At 31.8% G+C, this 15,807-nt stretch overlaps 1 protein-coding gene across 2 annotated transcripts in view; it reads left to right on the forward strand.

The window, feature by feature from the left end:
• Positions 1 to 15,382, forward strand: part of LOC143057045 (solute carrier family 12 member 9-like) — a 35,049-nt gene extending 19,667 nt beyond the window's left edge. For both annotated transcript variants that reach the window (XM_076230267.1, XM_076230266.1), the window contains exons 7-12: positions 2,571 to 2,682; positions 4,818 to 4,975; positions 6,052 to 6,134; positions 6,899 to 7,023; positions 9,222 to 9,414; positions 11,244 to 15,382. In XM_076230267.1, the coding sequence (XP_076086382.1) occupies positions 2,571 to 2,682; positions 4,818 to 4,975; positions 6,052 to 6,134; positions 6,899 to 7,023; positions 9,222 to 9,414; positions 11,244 to 12,389 (1,817 nt within the window). In that variant the 3' untranslated portion in view covers positions 12,390 to 15,382. The remainder of the gene's footprint in view (positions 1 to 2,570; positions 2,683 to 4,817; positions 4,976 to 6,051; positions 6,135 to 6,898; positions 7,024 to 9,221; positions 9,415 to 11,243) is intronic.
• The last annotated feature ends 425 nt before the right edge of the window (positions 15,383 to 15,807 follow it).

The following is a 15,807-nucleotide window of genomic DNA, read 5'->3' on the forward strand; positions in this document are numbered from 1 at the left end:
CAAACTCTCAACCTCAGTACTGATATAAGAGGGGGTAGGAGGGGTCCTGATCCCTAAATCCCGGGCTTAAAATCACGAGATCCTGAAATCCCGAAGTCCCAAAAGTCGAAAAAAAAAATCCAAGATCCCGAATGGGGTCTATCCCGATATCCCAAGCTTAAAAACACCCGATCCCGGAGTCCCGATAAAGGTCCTATCCCCCCTCTGATATACCAGTGATACTGTGGACTCATTTATTTTCGTGGGTATTAATTTTCTAGAATTGCTGAAAACTTACATTTTCGTGGATATTTAATATCATCGTTTTGTCAATCTCTATTGAAAATATGTTATTCCTTGATCATTTGAATTTGTGGTTCACATGTACCCAAGAAACTCACAAAAATTGGTATTGATTAGTGGTATCCAACATACAATAGTATATATTATATATAGTTTTAATAATTGTCATTAATCATTTAAATTAATTGTGGCAATACACGTTTAAATAAACAATAAACAACAACGAATCCATATATAGTACATGTGTAGTAACTGAAGAACTCTTATAAACCACAGGACTTACCCCTCCCCCCCCCCTAATTTCAACCATGATCACATGGATCAGTTTATCAGCTTGGACACATCAACATGTGCACTTTTCCTTTATACATTGATGAGTTGCACGCTCTTGTATAAATGTAAACAACATGGTTTATTTAATCTTTTTTCCATAAACTTTAAGATTTTGTTCAATTTTTAACATTATTTTGACAATCAATTAATCATAATGCACGACAATTATTCAATTACATGCAAATTTGACATGAAAGAGAACTTCTAAATGATGGATTGACGTCTGCTGAAAATAAAGGTACACTATAAGTCTATAAGCTAATTGTAGAAACCATACCAGGATACAAATTTTATATGCCAGATGCACATTTCATCTTCACATTTTCATGCAAATTTGACATGAAAAAGAACTTCTAAATGATAGATTGATTTCTGCTTCAAGTAAAGGTACACTATGTCAATAAACTTATCATAGAAACCATACCAGGATACAAATTTTGTACGCCAGATGCACGTTTCATTGACAAAAAGCTCATCAGTGACGCATCAATGAAAAAAGATAGAAAGGACATAAAGTTGAGAAGCACTAAGAGCCCAAAATTTTGATATGTTTTGCCAAATACAGCTAAGGTCTTCTATTCCTGGGGTAGAAAATCTTTAGTATAAAAATGAGGAGATTTAGTATGATGAGAAAGTGGACAGTGAGAGATTGAAAAGTGCAAATTGAAAAATATTTTATTAAAAGCTGGCTATGAAACATGATTGTAGTTCCTGATAATTTTAAAGTTGGAAGAAATGTTAAATTCATTATATCAAAATGGCACTTGATACGTTTTACTGAATTGCTGTTATAATCAAAATAATAAAAAAACATTCAGCTGAAATAAATATCATTTTAAAAAAAGATAGGAAATGTATTAAGGGGAGATAACTTCACATTTTAATTTTTATGGGAGACCTGAGTAATCTCCCATTTAATGACTAGGTTATTTCATTGTGAATGTGTTTTTTTCTTGTTTTTGTTTGTATTTTTTAAAATTTAAAATCAATTCTTTAGTGTTAGTATGAATGTATTTTTGAAAAATATCTTAACATTTAAAAAATAATGTAATAATCATTTTAATGCAAATGATAACTAATTTGTATTTAAAAAACAGCATCACCCTCTTATGGTATTATTACTGGTGATATGTTTTCTATTCATGTGAAAATAAACGCAAGCACCGATATTAACATAAAATCTTCGTCACATGTTCTATTATAGGTCAATTTGATCATTTAAAGACTGAACTCATCTAGCTAATTACAAAGTCTATATAGTGCAGCAGTCTTCACGCTGAACTGCTAAATCTACTGGCCCGCAGCTCAATTTTTGAAAATTTTTAGTTAGATTCTGTTGGCCTGTAGGTCTGATTATTACAGGCCCGATAGTCCAAATAATTATGACGTCTTGAAAAGCTATTATATTTTTTTTCTTTGACGCCTTACTCGTCGAAGTAAGGCGTCAAAGAAAAAAATTATAATAGCCTTTCAAGACGTCATAATTATTTGGACTACAGGCCTGAGAGCAATTTTACCAGCCTGGGCTGCCTGGGCTGTCACTCGTCGTGAAGACTGGCGCAGCACATTACATGTACATGTATCATATGCCTTATAATAATGATATGTATGACTATGTGTTTCTATATACCATATGCATTGTATCAACAAAGTTTTTTTTTCAGAATATGTTTATATCTATACATAAATACGTCTGAACCAGTGACAACTCTACAACAGATTTTATCCATTGGATCACCAGTGATGGTTATACAAGGCTGAAAACACATTCTGTATATTTAATTTGTCTAAATAACGCCCCAACAATGTTAATCTGTAAATTTGCGGAAGAACATAGAACACTGAACCACCTAGGCAACTTACAATTGAAATGCAAATTAAAAATACTGTCATGTGTAGTTTCTATATAAACATATAATTGACAAAAATTACAATTTCTACTTTAATAATTTCAGGAGAGTTAAAAGACCCAAGTAAAGCCATTCCTAAAGGCACCCTGTCAGCTGTTACTTTCACTTTTGGGACCTATTTTATTCTAATGGTATTAGTTGGTGCTTCTTGTGATAGGTATACTATATTATTTTGAGAGATATACAAAATTACAATGTTCAGGCAGAGGGGGGAGGATTTAAAACATGACTTTTGATGATTTATTTACTTTTATTTAAATATTTTTGTATAGCAGAATGAAAGTTAAGGTGGTACCCAACACTTTAACTAAAATTAATTTGGCTCGTTTAATTTTCTTAAAATTTTGACACAGTATTTACTTTGACCCTTTGACAAAAATATAAAATTTTTAAAAAAGTTGAACCAACCGTTTGATCAGAAAAATTACACTGGTTATATAGCAGTTTGACAAAAACTTATTTTGATCATTGAGAAGCTTAATATTCCCTTAACAACCCAACGTCATTAAAACGTTCTGCTGATTTTACAGAGTTATCTCCCTGTAGTGTTAGGTACCACCTTAATAGGATTAAACAAAAAGGATATAGGACAAAAATACCACTGTTTTGAATTGATTTGAAATTCATAAAGAGTTATGATTTAATCAAACAACCTCCTTTGCATATTTTTTGAAAAATTAACCTGTCAGATGTTAATAATAACATTTGAATTTTGACTCCCATATGGGAATTTTGTCTTGCATATTTGCATTGGTCCTTTAAATCTTTTTCTTTAGTTAAGGTGCTACCTAACACCTGAACTAAAAATAATTTGGCTCGTTTAATTTTCTTAAAATTTTGACAAAGTACCCTTTGACAAAAATATAAAAAATTCAAAAAATTTTAACCAAGCGTTTTATCAGAAAAATTACACTGGTTATATAGCAGTTTGACAAACACCAATTTTGATCATTGAGAAGCTTAATATTCCCTTTACAACACAGCGTAATTAAAACGTTAAGCTGACTTTACAGAGTTATCTCCCTGTAGTGTTAGGTACCACCTTAAGGTAAAATTTGCAAAACAAATTTGAAATTAGCACATTTTTAGCTGCAAGGTAAGTTTGTAGCTTACATTTATTTTTACAAACAAATGGATGTAAAAAAGGTTTTTTTGGAGTGAAAAATGGAAAGTGACGTGTATTGCATTATTTTTTAGGATAGCACATTGAAATAACCCGATACTATCCTCTTATTTATGCATGAATTAAGAATGGTAGAATATACATGTACCAAGGTAGCAATCAAAGACAGTAATTTGAAGAAAACAGACCAAAAGAATAACAACAAAACAGACAAATGGTCTACAAAATTAAAGATTGACCCCAACCAGAAACCAGGGTTAAACTCTAGTGCTCTAGGTCATCATATGCATATGTGTCACTCTTATTTTAGTACTTTTGATAGTAAAATTTAGTCTTTATCACTCTTTACCAAGTATATATTACCTATAATTCTCGTATTAGGGCTTTGAGACGAGATCGAGCATAATATCACCGACGTCACATTGTATGAGGACAAGTTATCAGCTACATCATAATGTATGAGGAGACATTATTAAGCTTGCTTTCATCTAGCATAAAACTGTCTTAGGGAAGGGAAAAAAGCCAGGAATAGAAGTACAAACAGATAATCAGGTTTTCTGTGTATAGATATTGAAAAATATCAGCTGTTCAATACAATGTGAAGCTTTTTAGCTCATTCGTTGCCCGAACTCACAAAAAATGTTCACATTGTGGCTCACAGCTGATATTTTAGTATATCAATGTGTAGAAAACCTGATAATCTATACTTACACATTATATTATAATGAATTTCTGTTTCTTGTCTAATATTTAGACATTGGCAACTTAATAAAATATTATAACAACTAATTTTTGTTTGAATACCACCTAACAAGAATTGAATTCAAGCCTGGAACTGGTTGCTACTTGAATTGTTAATCAAAAAGTAAAATCACAAAAATACTGAATTTAAAGGAAAATCAATTCAGAAAGTCCATAATCACATGGCAAAACACATCAAAAACGAATGGACAAGAACTGTAATATTCCTGACTTGGTACAGGCATTTTCAAATGTAGAAAATGGTGGATTAAACCTGGTTTTATAGCGCTAACCCTCTCACTTTCAAATGCTACAAATGAACTAAAATTCATCTTTTATTTTATTGTTTGTTGTATATTGATATTCCAAAATCAATCCGAGTCTTATACATGTACATATTTATGCTCAAATGCAACTGCTATTTTTAGGTGTCTTCTGCTGAATGATTACCTGTTTCTACAGTCCATTAACCTGTGGAGTCCTTTCATCCTGATCGGTATATTTGCTGCGACCCTGTCTGCAGCTTTAGGAAATCTGATTGGAGCATCTAGAATCTTACAGGCGTTAGCAAATGATGAATTATTTTGTAAGTTTAGGTCATTGTAAATAAATCCATTTTTTGTGAAAATTTGATTTATGACCAGAAAAAATCAATGGAAACAAATACATTTTTGTATGCATATGACAGGCTCCTGACTTGAGACAGGTAATCCGAGACCACAATTGTCGTCCCTTGATTTTCGTTGTCCATGAATTAGTCCCTAGTGTTGACAGTGGGTTACTTGCCATTAATTTTTATATTTTTTATACCCCGTCCAAATTTATTTCGCCATCAAATTGCAAGTAGGGGGTTGAAATTACACTGTAAAAAATTTGGGTCCAGAAATTTGAAGGAAAGTAGTGATTTGGTCCAGCTGAAAAAGGTTAAAAATTAGCACTTCGGAAGCTGTCAAAAGATTTCAAGACGCCCTTAACATAAAATTGTCCATATTTTGAGTTAGAGCTGATGAAGTTTTCTATAATTTTGATATAATTTGTCCCAAAAGTATCACAACACACTGTACAACACACTAAAATTTCATTGAGAAAGCGCAGGTGGGATTTTTTAAATTTTCATTTATGTTCTAAAAGAAATGCACTACAAAATAATTGTGGTCTCGGACCAGCTATGTAAGGGATGTAGTAGGGTTGAACATGTTTTTGAGCACTTTAACCTCTAAAAATGGTGTAACAGTACAACGTACGAAGAAACTGTCAAAATCAGTCGAATGTATGGCTTGACTCAACAAATTAGTAAAAAGCACAAAATCAACTATTGTGAATTCCATTGTTTTTGTAGGGTACCATTTTTTTTTGTATTTAGCAAAAGATGTATTTTTTATGATTTTATATTTCATGGTTCTGCCTAGGTCTGCATACACCCTTGATGGAAAATTTGTTATTCACAGATACCCACAAAATTGACAAAATTGGTATACAGCAAATAATAATGAATACACTAACATAAAAACAAAGGACACAAATTTCCAACTAAATTTACTAGCAGTCACTAAAAGTTAGTTCAAAACAAATTACAATTAATAAATAAGACACTCTGCGATTAATATGTCATTCATATATCTGAGTATTTCAGCATTTCAATAAAGAACATATATTTTTCAGGGTTTGTTTTAAGGCCTGCTACAAAGGTTACTAGGGGAGGTAATCCATACATTGCTGTGTTAATTTCCTGGTTCCTTGTTCAGGTAACAGAAATTTGTGATACCTTGTTTGTTAGTTGCTTAAAATACCTAACATTTGAACTGATCAGCCATGTGGCTTTATTTTTCAACCCTTGTTCCTACAGTTGTTTAATGGTAATCCTTTATACAAATGCTTTTTCATAAACTAGTAGAGGTTAGAAATTTTAAAGGTGGAGTTATTTCCCTTAGACTCAGATTTATTATATACTAGAAGAAAATTCAATTTTTTCTTCTTTTTCTCATTTCTGTTTAACTACATTGCTTTTATAGAATGTTTAATTGTCTGTCTTTCATATTTGTCCTTAATTTTCTTGAAAGTTCAATTTGTTGAAAAATAAAAATGACATTTGTCTATTGTTTACAAAATCTATTTACAAGATTCAAGGGAGTAATTTGAGAAGGCCTTTTACAGTTACTGAACAGTTGTGATTATTTAATGTATTTCTTAAGGTCTAGAAATAAAAGATTGCATTCTAATTTAAAGATATTATAAGCAAACCAGGACAGAATATTTAAACTACCAAAACTTAAGAATTTCAAGGGGAGATAATTAGATAATAATAAGAAAGCCTATGTACATGTTTTCATTGTGAAATTTGGCCGTTCAAATAAATAAGAGAAATTCAACTTTTATTTGGTATACATTTGAATTATCTTAAACTTTAAATAATAGATACCCTATGTTAAAAGTTAGTGTGTTCAGGATAAAGGCAAATCCATAAAAAGTGCACAAAATGTAATAAATGTTGTTTTTTTTTGTATTTCAGATAGTATTGTTAGTAGGATCACTGAATGCCATAGCTCCGGCTGCCTCTGTGTTCTTCCTTCTGTCCTATGCCTCGGTCAATCTGGCGTGTTTAGCATTAGAGTTGGCATCAGCTCCAAACTTCAGGTACTTAAATATTCAATATTATTATTATCATTATTACTTGTAATGTCACTGTACATGTAAAGTTACAAAGAGGTTAAAATTGACATATATTTGACCTAAAATGACCTATTACATATACTTTGTGGACTAGTTGAATTTGAGCCTAGGCTTACACAAAAAATACACTTAACACACATTAACATCTTTGTAAAATACATCTTGTTGTAAATTATTTTATTTTATCCATGAAATTAGCATAAACTGGTATCCCATGAATAGAAAAAAGTAAAATCTCAAAAATACTAAACTATGAGGAAAATTCAAAACAGAAAGTCCTTAATCAAATGGCAAAATGGGGGGTTGTGTTGAAATGATACTGTAAAAAAATTTGGGTCATAAATATTAATGTAAAGTAGTGATTAGGTCCAGCTGAAAAAGATAAAAAATTAGCACTTCGGAAGCTGTCAAAAGATTTCAAGTCCCCCTTAACATAAAATTGTCCATATTTTGAGTTCGAGTGGATGAAGTTTTCTATAATTTTGATATAATTTGTCCCAAAAGTAGTACAACACACTGTAAAAATATTATTGAGAAAGCGCAGGTGGGATTTTTTTAATTATCATTTATTGTCTAAAAGAAATGCACTACGAAATAACTGTGTACTCGGACCTAAGAGGTGAAATCAGGAAATATAGAATCTGTACTTTGGCAACTTCCCTGAATGATTTGATGGTGTCAATTTGTCAAATAGCATAAAACTAAAGGATTTAAACTTTTATTTGATAGAATTTCTGCAAAAATAACCAATTTTGGCATTATATGGTCAAAATAAGCATTTCATAGATTTTTCAATTTTGATGCATAAGTGGCATTCTGACTTTCTATCGGACATGTTTTCATGTGTCAAGCTTTGTGTTTCTATGCTTTAATCCAGTTGTATTACTCATTTGTGAACTCTGAATCTACAGAAAAGAAGATTATCTCAGACAATATGAGCAAAATGTGTTGTATAAATGACCCTCGTCTAACGCCCTGTTTGGATCAAGTTAAATGTGAGGAGCATGGCACATAAAAGTTGAAGTCCATAAAAAAGACCTCACTAAATTTGTATAAAAAGCACTTAACAATGTCTTTTGTACCTGTTTCATTTCACATAATATCTTTCTTTACTTCTGTAGGATAGCATGTGGTTCAAATATAAGCCTGTTGAGACTAAAATTGCATGCAAGTTTTTCACTAAAAAGTGAAAAATCTTTGTATCAGACCTTACTGTCTGCTAAAAAAGTTGAATGTAAGAGCCTTTTTGTGCTCAGATTTATTGTATCATGTCACCTGAGTATAGAAATGATAGAAAAGACACAAATTTTTATTTCCTGTAGCTTCAGTATGCATTTCTAAATGTAAATATGTGTTACGGCCTAAATTGACCCCAAATTATTTTTAGTCTTACTTGGCCTAAGACCCTTTCAAACTAATATATGTTATTTGTAAGTTTTCTTTCCATTTAAAGTACATTAAATACATATATAAGGATTATTTACAATCAAAAAGCTTCACAAATTTAAAATTGCTGGAAAATATTACATCTTCATGTAAGGCCCCCCTTCATTGGAAAACCTCCATTTTTAGGCACAGGCTCATATAAATTTGACTTTTGAATAATTATGCTAAGTCTGATATATCAAATGAGTACTCTATTGCTTATAATACATGATATATTATATATTAAGGCATTTTAAAGGTATTTTTTTGCAATATTTTAATTTTAAAAGCCCCAAATGTTGATAGTTGAAATTTCTCAATTTCAATGTCTAAATTTAACACGCAAAGTTGAATATAGAATTAATCATATTGTCTATAATATATATCCTATTGCTATGAAACTTTGTAAGAGATTGGTCAACTTTTTCTATCCTATTAGGTCCGAGTACACAGTTATCGTCCTTTGATTTTCGTTGTCCACGAAATAACTGTGTACTCGGACCAGTCATATTTGACTTAGGACAGGCATTTGGAAACAGGCATTTTCTTATGTAGAAAATGGTGGATTGAACCTGTTTTTATAACTAGCTAAACCTCTCACTTGTATGACAGTCACACCAAATTCCATTATATTGACAATGATGTGTGAACAAAACAAACAGACATAATAGGTAAAAATGTCAAAAAAGGAAAGGAATGAAATAAAACATAGAAAACAATTCTAAATTATTTTTCAGGCCAACATTCAATATATTTACCTGGCACACCTGTGTTCTAGGGATAATTGGATCAATGGTGATGTGTTTTTTAGTCAGTGCTATGTACAGTTCTATAGCAATTATTATCATGCTGTTATTGGTGATTTTACTGCACTTTAAATCGGTACCATCAGAATGGGGCTCTATTAGCCAAGCTTTGATTTTCCATCAAGTGAGTAATTTAAACTGTTAGCAGTGGTTTTTATACGACCGCAAAAATTGAAAATTTTTTGGATGTATATTGGTATCACTTTGGCGTCGTCGTCTGCGTCGTCGTCGTCGTCCGAATACTTTTAGTTTTCGCACTCTAACTTTAGTAAAAGTGAATAGAAATCTATGAAATTTTAACACAAGGTTTATGACCACAAAAGGAAGGTTGGGATTGATTTTGGGAGTTTTGGTCCCAACAGTTTAGGAATTAGGGGCCAAAAAGGGGCCCAAATAAGCATTATTCTTGGTTTTTGCTCAAATTTTGGGAGTTTTGGTCCCAACAGTTTAGGAATTAGGGGCCAAAAAGGGCCCAAATAAGCATTATTCTTGGTTTTTGCTCAATAACTTTAATATAAGTAAATAGAAATCAATGAAATTTTAACACAAGGTTTATAAACACAAAAGGACGGTTGGGATTGATTTTGAGAGTTGAGCTCCCAACAGTTTAGGAATTAGGAGCCAAAAAGGGGCCCAAATAAGCATTTTTCTTGGTTTTTCCCACCATAACTTTAGTATAAGTAAATAGAAATCTATGAAATTTAAACACAAGGTTTATGACCACAAAAGAAAGGTTGGGATTGATTTTCAATTGCACAGTAGTCAGCAATAGCAAGAAATCTTCAATTGCACAGTATTGCACAATAGCAAGAAATCTTCAATTGCACAGTATTGTGCAATAGCAAGTATTTTCAATTGCACAGTACTGCACAATAGCAAGAGTTATCTAATTGCACAATATTGTGCAATAGCAAGAAATTTTCAATTGGAGTTATCTTTCTTTGTCCAGAATAGTAGTTGAATCAACTTAAATCATTGTTTTATACAATATACAATGTATATTCACTTTTACTACCAACTGATAAATTAAAACAATCTTTACCATTCAGTGATAACAAGCACTTTATTTTACATTTTAATATTTTATGATGTATCTAAATGAGTAGTTATTGTTGCAAACTCCATTAGAAATTTGAATTGAGATCAGTTTTGGAAAAAGGGAAAGGGGGATGGGAAAAAAAAGGGGGGGGTTAAATTTTTATCATTTCAGATTTCATAAATAAAAAGAAAATTTCTTCAAACATTTTTTTGAGAGGATTAATATTCAACAGCATAGTGAATTGCTCAAAGGCAAAAAAAAATATTTTAAGTTCATTAGACCACATTCATTCTGTGTCAGAAACCTATGCTGTGTCAACTTTTTAATCACAATCCAAATTTGGAGCTGAATCCAGCTTGAATGTTGTGTCCATACTTGCCCCAACCGTTCAGGGTTCAACCTCTGCGGTCGTATAAAGCTGCGCCCTGCAGAGCATCTGGTTGTCAATTGTTTAACATTTACAATGCAATCATAGATGCAATTAAAAATTTATGAATTGACAGCAAACATAAGAAATATTGCATATGAAGATATGTTGACATCCAATAGCTAATATTCCATGCATTTTTTAGGAGAAGAAAATAAGAACATAGATATAAGAAGATGTGGTATTAGTGCCAATGAAACAACTATCCATCCAAGTCACCATTTGTTAAAAAAACAGTATAGGTCAAAGATAGGTCTTCAACTTGGAGCCTTGGATTACACTGAACAGTATTAAAGCTATAAAGAGCCCCAAAAATGACTGGTGTAAAACCATATGCATTCAAAGGGAAAAACCAACAGTCTAATATTGATCTATATAAAAAACAAGAAACACTTATGAACCACATCAACAAAGGACATACCTGTCATTTATATCTTTCTTGACTTATCTCCCTTTTTAGATTTAAGTATGCAGTCTTTTTTTTCAGGTGAGGAAGTATTTGCTTATGTTAGATCCCAGGAAAGCCCATATAAAGTATTGGAGACCACAAATATTGTTAATGGTGGCCCATCCAAGACAGGCATGTGAACTTATTCATTTCATCAATGATATAAAAAAGGGAGGACTTTTCATTATAGGCCATGTTAAAATTGGGTCTTTGGATAAATTTGATTATGACCCAGTTCAGACAGAATACCCACAGTGGATGAGTCTGATTGATAAACTGAAAGTGAAAGCATTCGCTGAATTAACATTGGCTAATACTGTTTCAGACGGTCTAGCACATTTAATAAGACTTTCAGGTTTAGGCGGAATGAAACCAAATACCGTTTGCCTAGGATTTTACGATGATTCAAAACCTGTTGATTCTTTAGTGAAGTGTATGAGGAGAAAAAGACGATTTTTTTCATCGGAAGAAATTAATTCTTCAAATGACGTGGACATGATGTTCGATAACCTTCCAATCAGAAGCGAGAGAAGTCACAAGCACCAGAGTCCATCAGATTACGTGAAGATGATATACGATTCATTGAAATTACAGAAAAATGTCTGTATATGTAGACATTTTAACCTGCTTGATAAATCTATAATTTTGAAGTCAACCACTGAATATTATATTGATGTATGGCCTTTGAACTTATTTCGACCATACACAGCAAGTATTTTTGATGACACATGTTTATTCATGCTTCAGCTAGCATGTATACTTGACATGGTTCCAGGATGGAAATCTAAAACATATCTTAGGGTCATGCTATGTACCAACAATGAAGGTGTTGCAGGTAAAAATGTCGAAACAAAACTAGACAAGGTTTTGAAAACCTTCCGAATTCCAGCAAAAATCCAGCCAATTTCTTTAGACCTAGGGGAATCGTACAAAGACTTATCCGAAGATGAGGACCACCAGATGACTCTATATAAATCTATACCAGAACATATAGTTCAGAAAATAAACACTAGGATTAAAGAATGTTCCAAAAAAACGGCAGTGACCTTTATGTACTTACCGAGACCACCTCAGGATACAACTGGCCAGCTTGAATATCTACTTAGCCTTACTGCCCTGACCAATGACCTACCTCCCACAGTGCTTGTTCATGGGTTGAATCCAGTTATATCAACAACGCTTTAATAATAATTTTCTTTAAGACCAAGAAATCATTGTGATATTTAGAAATGACTTGTAAAAGAAAAATTATGTAGATGCAATGTGATTTTTAATTGAACAGGTTTACAATGTGTTCTCTAATTTTTGTGCTATTTTCACATTTCTTGAGCGGTGTGAGAAAAATATTTCTCGTCACTAGTGAAATATCTGTTCTCAGCAAATGATTGCAATTTAGTTATGACTTTAAATTTTCTTGATTTCTTCTGAATTTCCTATTGTGACATCCTGAAAAAAGGGGACCATGCTGGATGACGTCGAATATAAAGAGCATATATATATTCTGTAAATCTTTGAAACAGTACGATAAGAATCATAAAAGAGACAGATTCCACCATTATAACTTGTGTATTTACGATATTTTTTCCACTCTCAACAGATGAATTTTAATTTTTTTAAATGCTCGACAAGCCTCGCGCTTTTAATATAAAAATAATACTATCTGTAATGGAGAAATATCATGACATACTTGTTGCAGTGATGAAATCTATATTTCCATACCTGACAATGCACCAGTTCTAGGAGGGAACCATCCTCTTTTCCTTTAATTTATTTTTGAATTATTCTTTTTGGTCCTGTGACCTTAGAGAAATACAATTTATCTGTCTTTGACAAATGATCCACCTACTTTCACCCCTTTTCATTATCTATCTCTGTCAAATATGATTGTAATCTTTCTGCACTGACACACACCCCATCAGGACTGGCTTGTTAAATATCCCGTTTAACAATTTATTCAACCTTTCAAAATAAAAATTAAAAAACAATTTTTGAAAAACACATTTCTACAACTAACCAAAGAAGAATTGCTTTGCTAAGCAAAATTAACATTGCAAAAATTTTATAATATAAATACAAAGAGATGTGGTATGATTGACAATGATGTTATTCAAATTATTATTATTTTCATACTCATAGGGAGCTAAAAACGACATTGCCATATATATCAAGTTGGTTCTAACCTTTTATAAGGAATATGTGAATGAATGTATGCAATTATTTTTTTTAATTTTTATTATTTACTGCCTAAGAGATTAATGCTATGAAATTTATTAAGAAATTTGTATTCAATAATTGTTGAAGATAAAATATATGTGCATATTGTCTGTAAACATTTTCTAAATGTAAAATACAATTATACTGCCAGTAGGCACTTTGTCTCCAGTGATTCGTAAACTTCCACCCATTCACAAGTCCTATAAGGACAGTAAACCTTCTCAAGAACATTGAAGTGTAAAAATGGTAATTTTTTTTACATAAATAAGGCTGTTAGTTTTCTCGTTTGAATTGTTTTAAATTGTCTTATTGGGGCCTATTATAGCTTACTATGCGGTATGGGCTTTGCTCATTGTTGAAGGCCGTACAGTGACCTATAGTTGTTAATGTCTGTGTCATTTTGGTCTTTTGTGGATAGTTGTCTCATTGGCAATCATACCACATCTTCTTTTTTATATGTATTGTCATGAAATTTGTCTGGGATTAGTATTTCATATTACCAAGTATTGCCCAGTATTTTACTGTCAAACCTAGGTTTTCCAGGTATTTCCACTGGGCTGGCCAATCTCATAAAACTAGAGCATTGACAACTCTGGTATCAGGATAGTGCAATATTACATTTCAGATCTTCAGATCATAATTTCAAAGTGATATGTAATCACTCTAAAAATATTTGGTTATTGTTTGAAATGACATTTCAATTAAGTATAATGATATATTTTTATGCCCCACCTACGATAGTAGAGGGGCATTATGTTTTCTGGTCTGTGCTTCCGTTCCTGCGTTCGTTCGTTCGTTCGTTCGTTCGTCCGTCCGTCCGTCCGTTCGTCTGTGCGTCCGTTCAGGTTAAAGTTTTTGGTCAAGGTAGTTTTTGATGAAGCTGAAGTCCAATCAACTTGAAACTTAGTACACTTGTTGCTTATGATATGATCTTTCTAATTTTAAAGCCAAATAAGACTTTTGACCTCAATTTCACGGTTCACTAAACATAGAAAATGAAAGTGGGAGTTTCAGGTTAAAGTTTTTGGTCAAGGTAGTTTTTGATGAAGCTGAAGTCCAATCAACTTGAAACTTAGTACACTTGTTGCTTATGATATGATCTTTCTAATTTTAAAGCCAAATTAGACTTTTGACCCCAATTTCACAGTCCACTGAACATAGAAAATGAAAGTGGGAGTTTCAGGTTAAAGTTTTTGGTCAAGGTAGTTTTTGGTGAAGCTGAAGTCCAATCAACTTGAAACTTAGTACACTTGTTGCTTATGATATGATCTTTCTAATTTTAAAGCCAAATTAGACTTTTGACCCCAATTTCACGGTTCACTAAACATAGAAAATGAAAGTGGGAGTTTCAGGTTAAAGTTTTTGGTCAAGGTAGTTTTTGATGAAATTGAAGTCCAATTAACTTGAATTTTAGTACATATGTTCCCTATAGTATAATCTTTCTAATTTTAATGCCAAATTAGATTATTACCCAATTTTTACAGTACATGGAACATGGAAAATGATAGTGCGAGTGGGGCATCCGTGTACTTTGGACACATTCTTGTTTTATATGATTAGGTCAACACAATTTGTTAGATCAACAACAGTATTCAGGAATGTACACCCATTGCTTAAATAAATGTTGAAAATATTTATACTGTTTTTAAACACTTATTTTTTGGAAGGTATTGTGTCAAAATGTATAAATTTATGCATTTCAGATTAATAAAATAGTGTTAAAGTTAAACCCTTTGACCCATACAAATGTATATAAAGTCTATGGCCTGATAGAAATTTTGAGATACTTAAGCAGTAGTTGACAAAGCCATACTAAAAATACATTTTGCATGTTGATCCATCTACTGTGCCATGTACATGATGTATACTAAATGTTTCGTTTTGGTGCAATGTATTTCAATTTTTTACTATTGAAATAAATTTATAATTTCATATGTTATTTAAAAAAAAGCCTTATCATTAAATATTTGTTTGTTTTTTAAGCCAATTCAAAATGAGTCGTTATTTACTACTCATCATAAACAAGTGTATTTCAGGAAAAAACTGATGGAGAATATCACAGTAGATTGAAGGGCTAATCAGAGTAGTGTATAAAACTGACCAGCATTTATCTCTATATGTGTGTTAATGTTCAACTATAATGTATAGAATGAAAATTTGATACTACAAAATATATGTCATGTCATGTGTTAGGACTTCTTCCAAAATAGTCATGTACTAGTTATTGGTCAAAATTGGTGTAGTTACATGAAAAAAGTTTAAGCTTATATCTTGTCAGTCATGTCAGTGGATGTTTAATGTCATTAAGGTCTTTGATGGGAAAACCTTGATATGTTTGTTTTCAAGAATACTACTTTCTACATAAGAAAATGCCTGTACCGAGTTAGGA

The sequence above is a fragment of the Mytilus galloprovincialis genome, chromosome 13 (genome assembly GCF_965363235.1).
Source record: "Mytilus galloprovincialis chromosome 13, xbMytGall1.hap1.1, whole genome shotgun sequence".
NCBI lineage: Eukaryota > Metazoa > Mollusca > Bivalvia > Mytilida > Mytilidae > Mytilus > Mytilus galloprovincialis.